Here is an 18,256-nt window from a genome sequence, read left to right as displayed (position 1 = left end):
GTTCCCCATACGTTATCATTTTCATATTTGGACGCTTGCAGTTACACCAAAGACAATACTGCCACCCATCCAGCCACCAGATTTCTATCCCAAGAGTTTAAAATACACCATAGCTAACTAATGTGTTTGCTATAGGAATCAAGAGGTTAGAGTGGGTAAGTTCTTTTTAATGCTACATGTTAATACTTCAGAACATTTAGCTTATTGTTCTTAGTTAACTTGTGTTGACTGAAAAAAAACCGCACAATGTGGCATTGTAAATTAAGTTTTATTTTGGGGCAAAATGAGGACTATAGCCCAGGAGACAGCATTTCAGATAGCTCTGCTTCAAAGAGGCAGGGGGTTAGGCCAGTATATATGTGATTTTGGTGAGGGGTGCGGGGGATACCTGCAATCAAGCACACATTTTAAAAAATTTATTTACTTGCCCAAGCCACACGGCATGTGGGATCTTAGTTCCCCAACCAGGGATCAAACCCGTGTCACCTGAAGTGGAGGCGCAGAGTCTTAACAACTGGACCGCCAGGGAGGTCCCAAGCACACGTTTTTGCAGAAGGTTGCTGCTACTCTTGTTAAGGTCACTGCTAGTCATGAGGAGCAGACTTCACCAAGAAAGATTTTAGTGCTTCTCTAGATATGCGGAGATGCAAGAATTGGGCTCATAAAAATCATCTCCTGAAAATATCTAACTCTCTGAAGGTCTTCTCCGCCGGTTCTTCCCAGAGCACAGAGTGCCTCATTCTTGATCTCCACCCTGAACTCCTTTCAGAGTGTTAAGGTTCAGCAGCTGCAGCAGCTCATGATTTAATCCTTGTAGAGGTAGATGGCAAGTGCCAATTTGTAGTTGGCACTTGGTAACTTGCATTCTAAGTACCATTATGCAGTACAGCATATGTTTAAAGGTGACGATCAGACTTAGACTGCCGAGGTTTAAATCTTGTTTTCACCTAACAAGCTCTGTGATCTTGGGCGTGTAACAGCCACCTGAACACTCACTTTCCTTGGGTGCAAAATGGGGTTAAAGTAACCTACCCTATAGAATTGTGGGGACTAATTGCGGTAGTACCATATAAAAGTGCTTGCCACACTATCTGACACATAATGTTCTCGTGATGGCTATTTATCTAAGAGTACTGGCTTAATATTAAGAGAAACTAACATGCAAAAAACATTAAATCTAGTATTACCTATTATTCTGTTAAATTCGGACGCCTAAATCTGGCTTTCCTTATTTCACCTTTCCGATACTGCATTCTCTCCGTTTCACACAGGAGGTAAAAATCCCAAGACTTCAGCGTCCTCCAGAAGAGAAGCAAAAGAACACAGATAGTTAATACAAACAGAAACTCTGCCTGTCTCTGATGCGTTTCTAGAGACCGCGACACAGGGCCCGCCCCTAGCTCCTCCCGCCCTCTCGATTCTGGAGGCGGAAACAAATCCCAACACAGAGTCGAGGCCACCTCGCTTCCGGCTCGCTACGTCGGAACTGAGGCGCACGTACTATCTTCAAAGAGATTTACATATAGATTGCTTATTGGCTACTAGCAAGCACTCGTTCTCCTCATTGGCTGATTCTGCCCCGTGCCGACGTTCCGCGGAGGATGTTCGCCGCGGCGAGTGAGAGGGTCACTGCACCTAAATTTCTGGTTCCGGTTCACCTCTGGCTCCATGGCGACCGCTATAGGACCGGCGTATCTGCTTACGTTAGGCAGATGGCGCCGCCGCCTTGGAATAGCTCCCCAGTACCGAGTGAGTGCTTACTTTCCCTGCTGTCGAAGAGGCTGTGGGCCTCAGAAACAGCTCCGCTCCGAGGAAGAGCGCTCTCGGCCGCCCCTCCCTTAGCCAGCGTCCGCAGCCATGCTTTCTGCCCCCCAATCAGCTTTTCTTTCCCGGCCTGCAGGCGCTCGCTGCCCTCGTGCCCGGCGTATCCCAGGTGGATAACAAGTCTGATTTCCTAGGGAAGAGGCCCCATCGCCGGCACCCCGGCATCCTGCAGCTGTCGTGCGTGCAGGTGCCGAAAGTATTGGTTGACGCCACGCAGTTACTGCTGCTGGGTGAGTAACGGGGGGAAATGGAGGCTCAAGAAGAAGCAGAAACTGGGCCTGCGTGCAAGTGATTCCACTTTTCATCTTTGGTCCTTAGAGAGCTCGATACCCAATATGGAGAAGCAGGTGCAAGCACTGACCAATTATCTCTGGAGTCGGCATTTACCTGTAGAGCCAGAGGAGTTGCAAAGACGGGCTGTCCATCTTGAGAAAAAATTCATGGAAAACGCAGGTAGGGCTTAAGAATAAAGAGTAGGCCAAATTGAAAAAGCAGAGGGAAATGAAGAGCAAGAAATAATTTCGCAGTCTCTTAAATAGATAGTGCAATTTCTTATTTGACTTTCTGGCGAGAGCAGTTATTACAATGATGCCTTACTAAGAGAAGACAGATTATTTCAGAGATTGCGCTTGGGGCTTGAGTAAAAGTCAGTGAGTGCTTCAGTATCCTGTCGAACCTTAGATCTTTGGTTTTGTCCTCCAAGTCCACTGGATTAAGACCATCTAAGTTTTTGTTCAAGTAAAATAAAGTTCGTGTCCAGTACTAAAACCCACTACAGGGAAAGGAGAATAATTTATCAGGTTATTTTTATGGTTCTGAGTTGTCTCTTATTAAGAGACGTGCCTTTTATTCATCTTGTATTCTCTGAACTTCTCATAGTATCTGGTTCATAGTAGGTGCTCGGTAGATAAGATAGTATTGAACGAAACACAGTCATGAGACTTTAGTTTTTCAAGCCCCTTTCCTCCGTATAGGAGCATTGGAGATGTCACAATATTAAGTTTTGGGGAGGTGAAGAAATCCACAAAATACTGTGTTTATCCTAGCCTTTAAATTTTTGTTACACCTCGTTTTAATATAGAACAAACCTGAGGGATAGAGTTGGTTGAGTTGAATAAACTGCTGTTAGAGGAAATATACTATCTGATACACTTTGGTGGTGGTCATTGTTATTCTTACCTGAAACTTTTCTGTAGGTTTGACTTATTTCTTAAGCTTTGAGGCTTTTCCCACGTGGGAATTGGGGATGAATGGGCAGGCAGTCTATTCAGATATTGTATCTGAGCCCTATTCTTCCTAGGTCCTCACTTCCAGTCCTTGTTCTCACCCCAGACTCATGTCAGATGGAAAAACTTTGTGGAGAAGTGCTGCATGCTCTGCGTAGAACTACCTATCATTGGCAAGAGTTGAGGTAAGGGAGACTAGAAGGGCTGCAGAAGAAGGAGACTTGGGGAAGCACAGTTACACAGTTGTGTGTTTGAAAAAGTGACCTGGCTTGTAAGCCTCCCTAGGACTCTTCTGTGTTGAGAAGTGAAAGTGTTGATCTGGAAGAGCCCTTTCCAAAGATTTCATTTCCTAAAAGTCTAGAGGGTAGCTGCAGGATAGAGGTTATTTCCCAATGGTATGACTCTCTGGTTTTTCTGGCAGCTACAATGAGGGACTGAGCCTGGTGTATATGGCAGCAAGACTGGATGGTGGCTTTGCAGCAGTCTCCAGGGCATTCCATGAGGTGAAATTCGCTCAATTTCCTACCATCAGTTCCCTTATTCGTAACATAGTCTTCTGGGGTAGGATACTTGGGACGTTGCATGTGCATTTTTTTTTTTTTAGGAGGTTCTCTCTCTTCTGAAAGGAATTTTTGACCCAAGAAAGGTTTAGAAGCACTGTTTTAAGAGCTTTCTATTCTATAAAGCATTTACATTGAATCTTAAAAGGCATTCATATCTCATTTTCTCTGTTGTGGTCCCCTAATTCATGTTTACCAAGCGTCTACTTTCCCCACTGTGGGGTGTTGTATATTTCTTTAGATCCAAGCTCGACTTCCAGAGTTCCAGCCACAAACCTTGATGGACTTTGGCTCAGGTACTGGCTCTGTCACCTGGTGAGTATGTTTCTCTTTCTCTGTCAGTTCTAGCTGTAGAGAGCCATGCTTACACCACGTCAATATCAAGAGACTGGAGAACCAGAGGGAGAATAGGAAAGTTGGGGACTGGAATGTTTCTTCCCTCAGATCAGACAAGGCATGAGAAGGTATATGGATTAGGGCCAGAACATAAAGAAATGTCAAGTGAAAAAAAGATCCATGAATAGAAGGATAAAAAAGGAAAGAAATTTAGTCTAGGGTGGAGGTTTTACATATCATCAAGATTTTTTTGTGCACAAATAGTGTTTGAGTCTGCCTTTTTTTAAGGAGTTGTAAATGAAATAAGAAAATAACACTATTAGTTTTTCCAACTATTTTAACATAGCACTCTGTTTCTCCAAGGGTGGGTTGGGAACAGAGGGGTCTCTTGTAGGGATGACTCTGTCATGATAGCTGGCGATTTATTTTTTGCCATTTTAGGGCTGCTCATAGTACTTGGGGCCAGAGCCTACGTGAATATATGTGCGTGGACAGCTCAGCAGCCATGTTGGAATTGGCAGAAAAGCTACTGAAAGGTGAGGACAAAGTATAAGGAAGGGCTTTTCCAAAGTTGAGTTAAAAAAGCAAAGGAGTACAAGAGAGGGTCTTTTTTTTTTTTTTTTTTTTTTTTTTTAAGAGAGGGTCTTTTATTGGGGAGTAGAGGAGAGGGCTAAAAGTTAAAAATGAGTCTGATCTTCCAATGCGTTAGTCCAGCAGAAGATGCTGGAGGCCTTTGTTGGACTGTTAGTGGGTAGGATAAGAATAACAGAACAGGTGACCCAGTATTCTCCCTGCCCTTTTTTATAGTTGCTTACTCTATTGCATCTCACCCTCAGCCAGCATTTTTCTTTGTTCTCGGGGCCATGTTTCTTATCAGAATGTTACTTCAGTTTACACCTGTACACTCATAGTTGCCACATCTCTACTTTCCTCTACAGGTGGTTCAGGATCTGGGATGCCTTATGTGCCGGGTGTCTTTTTCAGACAGTTTCTACCTGTATCACCCAAGGCAAGTGGCGATGTTTAAAGTATGCTAAATGTGGAGTATGCACATGGAAAACTGTGACCTTGGCTTTGCAACCTAGCATTAAATGTTAGAAAATAAAAGAAAGCAGAAGAAATTTAGTGGGATAGACTTTTGTTGTACTTTTAGAAGAGGGAGATGTCAGGTCTGTCATGTTTCTTGTCCTGTGCACCAGGTACAATTTGATGTGGTGGTATCAGCCTTTTCTCTCAGTGAACTGCCCAGCAAGGCCAACCGCACTGACGTAGTCCAAACCTTGTGGCGTAAGACAGGTCATTTTCTGGTAAGTAGAAACCCCTTTTTCCCTTTTTTTTTTTTTTTGCAGTACGTGGGCCTCTCACTGTTGTGGCCTCTCCCGTTGTGGAGCACAGGCTCAGCGGCCACGGTTCACGGGCCCATCCGCTCCGTGGCATGTGGGATCTTCCCGGACCGGGGCACGAACCCGTGTGCCCCGCATCGGCAGGCAGACTTTCAACCACTGTGCCACCAGGGAAGCCCTGTCTTCATTCTTGACCATTTTTCTCTTACATAGATCCCTTTGTCTCTCTTTTAGGGTCTCCATCCATATCTTATATATAATGCCCATTTCTTTTAGGATCCCTATTCCATCTGGGAATGTTCTTACAGAGCTACTGACATTTATGTTTTCATGTAATTCGGGGCTTCTTATTTTCCCCTTTTGTAATCAGATATTGGTGGAGAATGGAACAAAAGCTGGGCACTCCCTTCTCATGGACGCCAGGGACCTGGTCCTTAACGTAAGGTTCTTCTTTTTTCACCTTACCCTCCATACCCCACCTATTCTCATCAGTTACTGGGATGCCTGTGAAAAGTGAAGTGACTCTCATACAACAGTGAGGATGACTCTCAAGATAGTAGGCATATGAAGTCATTATGATATAGGGTAGTGGTTGGCAAACTTAGGCCTGTGGGTCAGATCCAGCCTGCCACCTGTTTTTATATGAGCTGTGCTTGTTTGTGTGTCTGTGGCTCTATGTGTGTTGTCTATGGCTGTTTTCACAGTACAAACAGCAGTTGAAAAGTTAGGAAAGAAACAGATTTTGCTTACTCTCTGGGCCTTTTAAAAAAAACATGTTTGCCGACCCCTGATCCAAGGCATATCTGAGCCAAGAACCTTATCTCTGGGACAGTATGAGCCAGTGTATAATCATAAATTTAATTGTTTTAGAGTAGGATCTTTTTGAGAGTGGAGGTTGCTGACAAGGGAGAGCACCATACTATGTGCCAAGTTTCTGCCTTTCTCCTGCTGCAAAGAGAAAGTTCTTTGTTTGGAGTATTAAAGAAGCAGCCAGCTTAATTCAAAGAACATAGTTAATAATTACCAGAATTGAATGTTAGAGGTGTCCTCAATTTACTGAGTGCAGAGATTGAGTTATGAGAATGGACCCCTCAGACCCAAGCTGATTTTTTGGATTTCCTTTGATTTCAGGGAAAAGATAAGTCATCTTTGGACCCTCGACCTGGTTTTGTCTTTGCCCCGGTGAGTATTACTTTGCCCTTTCCCAGCACACAAAGATCTGAACTCAGCTGTGGCCAGGAAATGTAAGAGAGTAAAGCCAAGCCACCTCCACTACTTTGTGTCCCTATCCAGCTTCTTTCTTTTTTTTTTTTTTTTTTTTTTTTTTGCGATACGCGGTCCTCTCACTGTCACCGAGCACAGGCTCCGGATGCGCAGTCCCGGCGGCGATGGCCCACAGGCGCAGCCGCTCCAGCGCATATGGGATCTTCCCAGACCAGGGCACGAACCCATGTCCCCTGCATCGGCAGGCGGACTCTCAACCACTGCGCCACCAGGGAAGCCCCAGCTTCTTTCTTAGTGATTCCTCTGGCTTTCCTACCCTCTGCTCCTGTGCTTCCTTATCCCTAGCCCTTCTTGACTCTCACTCTTAGTTTTTCGGTTTTATGATCTGTTCTTTTGTCTTACCTCATGTGTTTTGTTTGTGTTCACAGTGTCCCCATGAACTTCCCTGTCCCCAGTTGACAGCCTCTAAGCCCCTGGCCTGTAGCTTTTCCCAGGCCTACCATCCCATCCCCTTCAGCTGGGTATGTACTCTGGGAATAGTGTGGTAGGGAGAAAGTCGCCTGGGAGAGCACAGTGAAAATGACTCAGAGGCGGGAGGATTTGGAAAATTCAGAGAATAGCTTGGGAATTTTAGGCCCTGAATGTGCATGACTTATAGAATATGAAAAGGGCTGCATGAATGGGGTTCAAAATTTTTTTTTCCCCTTGTCTTTTACCCTCTAAGCCATCTCTATATCCATATCTTAGAACAAGAAACCAAAGGAGGAAAAGTTCTCGATGGTAATCCTTGCCCGAGGGTCTCCGGAGGAGGCTAATCGCTGGCCCCGAATCACTCAGCCTGTTCTTAAACGGCCACGCCATGTGCATTGTCACCTGTGCTGTCCAGATGGGCATATGCAGCATGCTGTGATCACAGCCCGCAGACATGGCAGGTATAGAGCGTATGACCAAAATTAGTGGAAGGTAGCAAGAACCTGCAGCCCACATTGACCCTCTGTTTTATATAGGGATTTGTATCGCTGTGCCCGTGTCAGCTCCTGGGGAGATCGTTTGCCTGTGATCACACCATCTGAGCTTCCTCCATCACCTGCTCAAGATCCCCCTGAGAGATGACAAGGATGTGTAACATGTGTTTTCTTCTATCATGACTGCCAAGGCTGAAGCTACCTGGTATGCAGGATGGGAGTGCTGGTACTTTTACAGCAAAAAACTAGTTAAAATAGCCTCCATTATAGTAGGCCTTATTCTTTTAGCTCACTCGGCCATCCTCTCATAGATGCTTTTCTTTCTTGTTTAATTGCACTTTGCAAATGATTGCCTTCTAGCTAGAATTGTACTATGCACCTGGTGTTTACTCCTCCAGGGAAACACTCCCTAACACTCCCTTCCCTTGTGAGCATTGTTCATTCCAGAAAGAAGGTCACCGTGTGATAGTCTCAAGGACCACCAGAACCAGTCCGGAGAGCACCTAACACGAGCTTTGAAATTTTCCAGAAGTGAAGAATGCAAGCTTGCATCTACCCTGATCTTTATTTTTTGTTGTTTTTGTTTTTGTTTTTTTGCGGTACATGGGCCTCTCACTGCTGTGGCCCCTCCCGTTGCGGAGCACAGGCTCCGGACGCGCAGGCTCAGCGACCATGGCTCATGGGCCCAGCCACTCCGCGGCACATGGGATCTTCCCAGACCAGGGCACGAACCCGTGTCCCCTGTATCGGCAGGCGGACTCTCAACCACTGCGCCACCAGGGAAGCCCCTGATCCTTATTTATGGCCCTATTTTCCACTTCCAAACTATAAGACCCCTTGCTGTTCCCTCTTAAGGGAGGGCACAGTCTTTAGGGCATTAGCCTGCTGTGGCCTCCTTTGCCTGGCAAAACAATAAAAGCTACTCTTTTATACTTCACCGAAAACTCTGTCTGCGTCTCTGTTCAGCACCGGTGAACAGAGGCTGAGTTTCAGCAACAGTACCCCCATATAGCTGTGTTCGCTTAGGTTTTAATAATAATTAAAAGTTTTCAAAGAATGGAAATGGATCTTGTGATTCTTAAAAGGTATAGAAGTCTGTTGTCAGGGCCTATCCTAGAATGAAGAGAATCCTCAGATTTTCAGTGCTTCCCACACAAATCTCCAGCTCACCCTGTTCTGGAAGAATCCTGCTGCTTCCACCAGATTCCAGGACTTCCCAGGGAGTCCTGGAGGTAATCTGGAGTAGTGGGGAAAGCCATCCCCAGCTCCCTGAGAACTGGCTCAACAGGTCTCAGGGTTGTTAGGCCACCTGAATAGGAGAATCAGCAGCTGCTTGGCTTCTATTTTTTTCTCCCTCCTTCCCTTTCAGCTTTCTCAGCTCCCTCAGAGTTCACTTCATACATTTCTCTCAAGAGTTGATTCCCCTCAGGCCTGAATCTGTCTCCACCCTCATATATCCAGGCAGGAGCCTTCAGTTTTCCCTTAGGCCTTGCTGTTTCAGAGCTAGAGCAACTTTCTTTGTCTTAAAACTCTCAGTCCCTCTTCTATAATTTATATCAGGAAACAGGCATAGTCAAAAGTTATAACAGTATTGATGTTGTAGTACTAGCAATCTTCCTTGTAGACATTTGCATGCCTGGAGCTATTTTTCTGGGGTTACAAGATAGAGGAGTCCCCCCTCTGCTAGTTCCCACAGAGTGGTGGCAGCTCCACTTCCCAAGCCCTCCTTACCCCAAGTGGCCCCAAATCCCCTCTGAAAGGATGCAGTTCAGGTATCAGCATAGCAACCTATAAGACTTTAGGTGGGGTAGAGAGGGTGTGGAAGGCTTAGATCAAATGTCTTGAGTGATGCAGGACCAGATTGTCCCCAACACAAAACAGCTGGGGAGAGCTACCAGAGACTCCCGTTTTGGATTAGAACAGCCCCAGACTAGAACTAAGACTCCACAGCCCTTGGGTTAGTCAGAGCATTGAAAAGAAGACACAGCACCAGGCTGTGCCTGGCAGGGAGTCTGAAGTTTCTGATTTCTAAATTCAGGAAGGCGTCAGCCAGGGGAGGGGCCTCCTTGTAGGGGAAGGACGGGAAGCTGGGGCCGGGCAAGTTTTCTATGCAAGGCTGGCTGCGCAAGAAGAGGCCACACAGACCAGAAAGAAGACCCAATAGCCTTCTGAAACTCAGAAGAGTGGACGCTCCAGCTTTGACCACCTGAGACACCACTCCTGCTGCAAAGATTGTAACTGCATTTGTTACTCTGCGGCCTCTACTTACCCTGTACCTTAAGGATGGAGCCACTACTAGGAGTAAAAATTGGCTGCCTGTTTTCCCTGCTGCTTCTCACTCTGGTCTGTGGCCTTTTCCCCATCTGCTTCAAATGGTTCCAGACTGCTACAGCCACAGGTACAGCCTGACCACGTCTTTGTCCCCATAACCTAAGTCTGACTTAGCCTTGTCACCCTATCCTGATATCTTGCTCTGATTCCCCAAGCTTGGGACATGGGGTGCTGCCTGTGGCTCCTTAGTCATCGTTGTCTGTCTCCTCTTTGCCAGCTGGATTGTAACTCCTGCTTTTTATTAGGTCGTCACCGCCGGGTCCTCAGCCTCCTGAGCTGCACTTCTGCTGGCATTTTCCTGGGAGCGGGGTTCATGCACATGACTGCTGAAGCCTTGGAGGGAATTGAATCAGAGATCCAGAAGTTGGTGATACAGGTGAGCAGCAGAGTTGCTGAGCTGCAGGGCTGTGAGGCCAGAATGATGAACAGAACCAGGAGTAGAAAGGGGGAAAGTAATGAAGCCAAGGACACAGGAGGAACAACAGGGAAGGTGACAGCTCTTGCACGGAATGATGGAAACAGGTCAGATTGGCCTTTAAGGAAAGTGATGGAGCCGAAGGCACAGGACAGGAAGCTGAGCTGCTCTTTCCCTCGTCTAATTTGTGCTTTTTTTCTCCCTAGAACAGCACAAACAGTGAGGGGAATTCTGATGGTGCTGATTCAGCTTATGTAAGTATCTCCCACCAGCCCCTACCTGGAGAGTAAGGAGAACCAGAGATGTCTTTCATGCCCAGACCTTTTTGAGAGGATTTATGTGTGGAATTCCAGGAATTCCTTCTGGCATTGTGGAGGAAAAGAGGAGCCACCCAATCCATCTGGGCTTATGAAAGCCCAGAAAGAACTCTTGTTTAGTCTTCCATTCTTTCTCTGGACCCTTTGATATGCTTCATATCATTTTCCCATATTTTTAAACCTATTGATATTGTTTCCCTTAGTTCCTCTGGTATTCTTGTTGTCGAATGTCCATGTCTACTCTTGGCTTCATTTCCCTTTTTTTTGTTCTGTTACCACACTTCCCATTCTCTTCAGCCTCCCAGTCCCATGTCCATCCAGTGCAATTTCTAACCTTCCTTTCCCATCTCACAACCCCTCTTTCTGTTCCTAGATGGAGTATCCCTATGGAGAGCTCATCATCTCCCTGGGCTTCTTCTTTGTCTTCCTTTTGGAGTCACTGGCATTGCAGTGCTGTCCTGGGGCTGCTGGAAGATCAAAAGTGCAGGAGCAAGAATGGGGTATGGCCAATGTCCTTGAACCGCATAGCCATGGACCTCTACCCTCACCATCACGAGGTCCCCTGCGAGCCCTCGTCCTCCTGCTCTCACTCTCCTTTCACTCCGTGTTTGAAGGTCTAGCTGTGGGACTGCAGCCAACAGTTGCAGCTACCGTGCAGCTCTGTCTTGCCATCCTGGCTCACAAGGGGCTCGTAGTGTTTGGGGTAGGACTGCGGCTGGTGCAGGTAGGCACTGGATCACGTTGGGCCATGCTCTCCATACTGTCATTAGCTCTCATGTCCCCCCTGGGCCTAGCCGTAGGGCTGGCTGTGCCTCAGGGAGTCTCTGAAGGGGGTCAAGGCTTGGCCCAGGCTGTATTAGAAGGCATGGCAGCTGGCACCTTCCTGTATGTCACCTTTCTGGAAATTCTGCCCCGGGAGCTCACAGGTCCTGAAGCCCCTCTGGCCAAGTGGGGCTGTGTAGCTGCCGGTTTTGCTTTCATGGCCTTTATTGCCTTGTGGGCCTGAGAGATTCCTGACTTTTCTGATGGATCTAAGATGACCTCCCTACCCCCAAGAGATGCCTCCCAAATGACCTTAGCCCTCTGACACTTCTTCACTGAGACAAAGTGACATTCACTAGGCATCATTCCATAACCTGGACCGAGATGCCATTTCTCATGCAGGACTGAGAAAAGGATGTTTCAGTTGAGTGCCTATAAATTGGAGGACTGATATAAAGACCATCACTCCAGATTTGACTCTTGTCCCATTTATCCTACTGTGTGTAATAAAATGTCCATTTTATCCTTCCCCTTCAGCCATGCTATACTTCATTTATCCAGATTGCCTAGGAGGTACCTGGTACAGGAGGTGGTAGAGTGGAGAGCGAGAAGGGTGAGTGTGGGATGCAGTCTTATTTTCTGCAGTTGGGCCCCCAACCATCCTGTTAGTTGCAGACCATGCCTCTCGAGACATGGAAGCATTGCTGAAATTCCGACAACCTGCTACCACCTTATGCACAGGTGTTGAGAAACTGAGCCAGAGTTCCCAGCATTTAGAGAGAAGAGGTTAAAAAACAGAAACCACAGGGATCTAGATTTTTTTCCTATGCTAACCATACCCACCCCACTCCCAGTGCCTATTATCAGCCTCCCACAAAGTGTCCAACAGACTCTTGAGATAAGGCTAAGTGGAGCCTATTTCCATCTGGTTCCTATGTTTCACACTGAGCCCTGTGTGGCTACAGGGCCACTCTTGCTCTTCTTTGAGTCTCTGTCTCCCTCCAGCTGCCTTGTGCTGAGGGATTAAGAAGCAGTGTGTTTGGAGAGGGAGAAAGGCACCAGAGAAATGCCTGGGGTGATTACTTGGCTCTGCCACGACTTAGCGGTTTTCCTTCTGCATGCCTGACCTGCCGCTAGGGCTCCAGCCCCTCCCTGCTAGACAATTTGCCTTTCAGTTTGAGTAACTCCTGCAGTGTGTTGCTTCTCTTAAAAGCTGCTAAGGACATATACATTATATGCAACTGAGGAGGAGCAGGATGGCTGTTGCCCAGCCCCTGACACACGAGATGGAGGAATATATCAGACTTAGTGGAGAAACTGGGAAAGAGAAGGTGTGCCCTGTGAGCTCAACAGCTTACCACTTTGCCCCTTCTCATATTTTCAGTGTGGAAGCCCAAGTGGCCTTAACATGGACAAGGTCTCCTGAGTTTCATTCTTGTCTCAATCTGTCCTCTGTCCATCCCATTCCCCTCCCCATGAATTAAGATACACAAACCTCCTCACCAGCCCAGCTTACATACACAGGGATCAGTGAGAAGGCAAGCTTCAGGCAAAGCTAAATAAAAATGTCTGACATTGGGCTTCCCTGGTGGCGCAGTGGTTGAGTGTCTGCCTGCCGATGGAGGGGACATGGGTTCGTGCCCCGGTCCGGGAAGATCCCACATGCCACAGAGCGGCTGGGCCCGTGAGCCATGGCCACTGAGCCTGTGCGTCCGGAGCCTGTGCTCCACGACAGGAGAGGCCGCAGCAGTGAGAGGCCCGTGTACCAAAAAAAAAAGTCTGACATGGGAAATAATTTCCCTGAAGCACCAGCCTATTCCATTTTCCCTTCAGTATTAAATGCTCTCAACATGGAATACACTCACAGGTAGTAATAATAGATTTTCTACATTGAGCACCTGGCACTGTGCTATTGCTTTCACATACATTACCTCCCCTTCCCAACCCTGCCAGGTAGATCTTATCCCTATGTTAAGTCTAGGGAAGTGCATTTAGAAAAGTGAAATAACTTGATAGCTAGCTGGGATTCAAACCTGTGTTTCTGTGATTCTAAGAAAAGCTCAAGATGTAGATTCTCTTCTTCCTTACCTTTCCCTCCCCATCTTCTTCATTAGGGTCTCATAAGAAAGCAGAGAACACATTGGATAAGTGAGGCAAGTTTAATAAAGGGAGTATATAGAAAGGTGTGGGCAGGGTTTAGACAGAGCAACAAGGGATGGTGTAATTCCCTGGGGCTGAATAATAACAATGCTGTTACCTAGGCTGAACAGAGGGAGCAGTTACCAGAAACTAGAGGGCCATCCAGTAAGAGGTGTGGCCTTGGTACAGGGATGCAACCAACCTGCACGGACTTGACCAGGAGGAAGCCAGAGGAATACCCTCACTCTCCTTCTACTCTTTGACTTACTGCCAATGTCTCCTGTTGGCCATACCCAAACCAAGAACGAAAAAAGCCAAACCAAAGAAGCCTAGGACGAAAATGTCTGTTGGTGCACTGCAGACAGGTCAGCCTTGTGAGGTTCAGGTCCTAAAGAAGTCTGGAGAGGCAAACAGAAGACGTCCCACACACCATTGATTCTCTGCTGCTTTCAACTCCAGTGATCTTGCCCAGACTTTGGAAGGAGAAATTGGAAGGGACATGATTATATGGAAGTTAGAGAGCTAATTCTGGTACAGAGGATTTGTATGGCTATAGAAAGGAGGCTTGAGGAGAAGCACATTAGATTCCGAGGCTCTTCACATATTTCTGGGTCACTGATGCTATCAGCATTTGAGGTCAATGAGCAGAGGCTGGAGATTTCAAGCATGGGTGGGTCATGCATTTTTTTGCCCCCTCCCATCCCAGAAGACTTTAGATTCCCCTTTAGCCTCCTCTGCTTTCAGCCATCCTTCGAATGACCATTTCCTTTTCCTTTCCCAAGATCCTTACCAACCAGGCCTGGAACCATCTTTAGTTTGAACCATATTATATCGAGAGCTAGAATAGAGCTAGGGAATGCTGCAGAGAGAGAACACTGGGATCAGGAAAAGGAACAATCTTGATCATTTTCAAAGCTCTGAATCTCCAGCAAGGAGCCAGAGAGGGCTCTAAGGGAGCAGAAGATGAACATGATTTCTGAATGAGCTGGAAATGAGGAAGAATGGAATAAGAACAGGCATGAGAACCATAGGACAGGAGGGACAGCTGAGTTAGCTGGGGCATGGTGACTAGAAGCCAGATTCAGGAGTGAACCTTGATTCTCTCAGCCTTGAGAGATAGGTTGTAACTGAAGAAAATTAGAATCATGAGAGTTGAAAGATAAAGATAGGAGCGAAGATATACAGGTTAGGAAAGTAGATAAGAGGAGAAGCTAGTTGGAATAGTCACAAGAGAGTTTATGTGAATCCGTTTTCAAGTCTTCTCAACTCCTGTGTCCCTTCCCCACCCCTTGTTCTCCACCCCATCTATTTTTTATATATTTAAACAGAAACAAAAACAAAAGAATGAGACCTCCAATTGCCCTCCCGCTTTGAGCCAGCTTTCCAATTTTGCACCAATAAATGATTTTCTGAAGCAACCCCCTGGAGCTTGCCACCTTTCCTTTGCTTACAAGTTGAGGATTGGGTTTGGATATTGCAGTTGTAAAATAAGAATTTGTGAAGAAAGGGAGACGGGGAACAGCATCAAAGGGAAACCAGAGTTTTGTGAATACCTCAGAGCCAGGCGGGAGGCCAATTAGAGAACACACCTCAACAAGATACACCCAGGAACAAAAACCAAAGAGCTCCAGACTCATTCTTAGGAGGCAATTCATGCCACTTCGCCCTCCCCTGAAGGACAGCTTTCCAATGTCTTGCCTCCCTCACCAGAGGAAACGGTCCCTTGCTCCTGGCTCTGGGTGACAGAGTACAAGAAACAGCTGCCAGATTTGGAGTGGGTTGGTACATGTGAGTGTGCCGACCGTCCAGATACCCTCACATTCCCCCCGCTGACCTGAGGAAGAACCCATGGTTACTAGCAAAGGTGAAGCCAAAGGGGTGCAGACAGGGGTTATGCCCACCCCCAGTGTGTGGGGATGCTTAAGGACTAAATCTAAAGACGCCAGTTGTCAACGCTTTCCTTTTTATTTCAGTTTTATTCTGAGTTACTGTCTTTAGACTCTTTGAATGTCAAAAGAGGAAAGCATTCTACTTTTACTGTATATTTATCCAACTGGCCGAAAATTCTGATGTTGGTGAGGAGAAAGTGTGTAACCGACTACATTGTTCTGGGCATGGTTTACCCTGACCACCCCCCTGGCCTCTGGTCAGAATAGACTCTCACTTTCCAGTTAGTCCTAAAATCTCTCTAGAAAGGTCATGTCTCCCACTTTGACTTTTCCCTATTAGAGGAGTACTCTTTAAAGCTTAACATCTGTCCCTCCTACTGTAGTTTCACTGCTTTGTGTGTTCCTTTAGAGAATCACCCTTTAATATCTCTTTATGAGTTCCAGAATTTTCAGCCTGACAACCCAAGGCTCTCATGACCGTGTTCTTCTAGTTTTAATCTCCTTTCTATAGCACCGTTGCTTAGCTATCTTGGGCTTCTGTTCCTAAAGTCAGGGAAACATTCCTTGGAAATGAGAGGAAGGGAGAAACAGAGTCCTAAGCCTGAAGCCGAGACAAAAGGGCGGTAGTTTGCGGTTCAACATCTGTGAAGTCGCCCCACCTCTCCTCTGAGCCTCTGAGCTCCGAACTTGAGAATGGGCAGGAGCCACAGACCACTGCTGACCATGGTATCTGGCCCTCCTGCCATAGCTACTGCTAGAATCACAAAGAACAGTGGGGGACTCAGGAAGGGACCTGGGAGCTGGGGAACGTTAGGAAGAACCATGCCAACCACAGGGGGGCACTGAATCCCCATGGGCTAGCCTGGAGTGTGCAGGACCAACGAAGTAGAGAGGTCAGTCAAGGACAGCAAAGCCCTTCTCCCTTGCTCCCAGCAGACAGCATCTCTCCCTCTCCCTAACTCTTGGGTTTCTTATAGATGCAGAGGCATCTGTAGGAGAGAGACACACACAGTCACCACCCATTTCACACACATCCTCCATGACAGATACACACACACGCTGTCTCCTATGTAGGCACAACTGTAATTTACTCCCTCTTCTGAAGATTACCCTGCTAACAGTGTTATCTTTTTAGGCAAATGGACTGAGAAGACCTGCCTTCCCTTCCGGAACGAGCAACAGCAGCTATTGCCAGTCAAGGCTGTGAGTTTTTTACCTTTTCCTCATGGTTATCTAGGAGCTGGTTGGTCCACTGACTCCAATTATGCTGTTTCTTTTCTTTAGTGTTGCATTTAAGCACTGCTTGCTGCCTGCCCTCTGTGTGGTTAGCCAACACCCTCACCATCAATAACTAGCTCTATAACTTGTATAACTCTGCTGGTCACCTAATACTGCCCCCTTCTGGTCCTGGCCGACTGTATTTAAATTAGACTTGATCCAGGCTTCCCTGGTGGCGCAGTGGTTGAGAGTCTGCCTGCCGATGGAAGGGACACGGGTTCGTGCCCCGGTCCGGGAAGATCCCACATGCCGCGGAGCGGCTGGGCCTGTGAGCCATGGCCACTGAGCCTGCGTGTCCGGAGCCTGTGCTCTGCAACGGTAGAGGCCACAGCAGTGAGAGGCCCGCGTACAGCAAAGCATAAATAAATAAATATAGATAGATAGATAGATAGATAGACTTGGTCCTGTAAGAGTGAGGAAAAGCTCAAGATTCAAGAACATATTCCATGCTCCACTTTTATGCCAGTGTATTGGCACCAGACACCAAGCTGCATTAGTCCTCAGCTCAGTTCCACTGAGGAAACTGTAATTGCCTGTGGGGTTTCTATAAGGTAATCTGGCAAATGACCTTGTAATAGTCTATCCACAATCCTCTTGCCAATAATGCTATATGGTTCCTCCTCATTTTTACGTCATTATTATTTTTTTAAGTTTATCTTCATTTTTATTTATTTTTGGCTGTGTTGGGTGTTCGTTGCTGTGCACGGGCTTTCTCTAGTTGCGGCGAGCGGGGGCTACTCTTCATTGTGGTGCACAGCCTTCTCATTGCGGTGGCTTCTCTTGTTGTAGAGCATGGGCTCTAGGCACGCAAGCTTCAGTAGTTGTGGCACGTGGGCTCAGTAGTTGTGGTTCATGGGCTCTAGAGGGCAGGCTCAGTAGTTGTGGCGCACGGGCTTAGTTGCTCTGTGGCACGTGGGATCTTCCCAGACCAAGGCTCAAACCCACGTTCCCTGCATTGGCAGGAAGATTCTTTTTTTTTTTTTTTTTTTTTTTTGCTGTATGCGGGCCTCTCACTGCTGTGGCCTCTCCTGTTGCGGAGCACAGGCTCCGGACGCGCAGGCTCAGCGGCCATGGCTCACGGGCTTAGTTGCTCCGCGGCATGTGGGATCTTCCCGGACCAGGGCACGAACCCGTGACCCCTGCATCGGCAGGCGGATTCTCAACCACTGCGCCACCAGGGAAGCCCCTGGCAGGAAGATTCTTAACCACTGCGCCACCAGGGAAGCCCTCAGTTTTACTTCTTGTGCCCAAAGAGCCCAAGAATCAGCCTGCATCAGCCACAAAATATCTGAAGTCCTCTTGATGATTGTTCATACTTGAAAAGCTTCTCAGAGAATCACAAACATAGTCTAATTAACTCCCTGATTCAAAGGAGAGATTTCTGAGAGGAAGTCTTCTTTTTTGCTGTGACTCTCCTGAAGTCTTCCTATCGAGATCAACTATGAGCAACCCAACCCCTCTAGCAACTGCGTGAGGGCTGGTCTACTGATTGTATGGAACCATCTAAAATGGAAGCTAGGTGACCCTAGGGAGGATCCTGCCAGAAAATTAGTAACAAGATGTCCTTGAACACTTCAGTCAGCTTTCTACGCTTCCTTAAGATCACGATGTTGGTGACGTCTCTGAAATCCTGTGGCATTTCTCAAT

The 18,256-nt window shown here is 47.0% G+C and overlaps 2 protein-coding genes across 2 annotated transcripts; both read left to right on the top strand.

The window, feature by feature from the left end:
- The first annotated feature begins 1,612 nt into the window (after positions 1-1,612).
- On the top strand, positions 1,613-8,541 carry METTL17 (methyltransferase like 17). Its single transcript, XM_059057410.2, has 14 exons — positions 1,613-1,749; positions 1,901-2,054; positions 2,143-2,277; positions 3,157-3,235; positions 3,472-3,553; positions 3,852-3,925; positions 4,388-4,482; positions 4,885-4,955; positions 5,146-5,253; positions 5,660-5,728; positions 6,421-6,471; positions 6,942-7,034; positions 7,261-7,445; positions 7,521-8,541. The coding sequence occupies exons 1-14, from the start codon at positions 1,669-1,671 to the stop codon at positions 7,624-7,626; spliced, it is 1,383 nt and encodes a 460-aa protein (XP_058913393.1). The 5' UTR covers positions 1,613-1,668; the 3' UTR covers positions 7,627-8,541.
- Positions 8,542-9,691: 1,150 nt separating this feature from the next.
- SLC39A2 (solute carrier family 39 member 2) lies at positions 9,692-11,620 on the top strand. Its single transcript, XM_059057461.2, has 4 exons — positions 9,692-9,876; positions 10,055-10,185; positions 10,431-10,478; positions 10,915-11,620. Exons 1-4 carry the CDS (start codon positions 9,762-9,764, stop codon positions 11,545-11,547), a joined length of 927 nt encoding a protein of 308 aa, XP_058913444.1. The 5' UTR covers positions 9,692-9,761; the 3' UTR covers positions 11,548-11,620.
- The last annotated feature ends 6,636 nt before the right edge of the window (positions 11,621-18,256 follow it).

The sequence above is a fragment of the Kogia breviceps genome, chromosome 3 (genome assembly GCF_026419965.1).
Source record: "Kogia breviceps isolate mKogBre1 chromosome 3, mKogBre1 haplotype 1, whole genome shotgun sequence".
Lineage (NCBI taxonomy): Eukaryota > Metazoa > Chordata > Mammalia > Artiodactyla > Physeteridae > Kogia > Kogia breviceps.
This window is presented reverse-complemented; position numbering and strand designations above follow the sequence as displayed.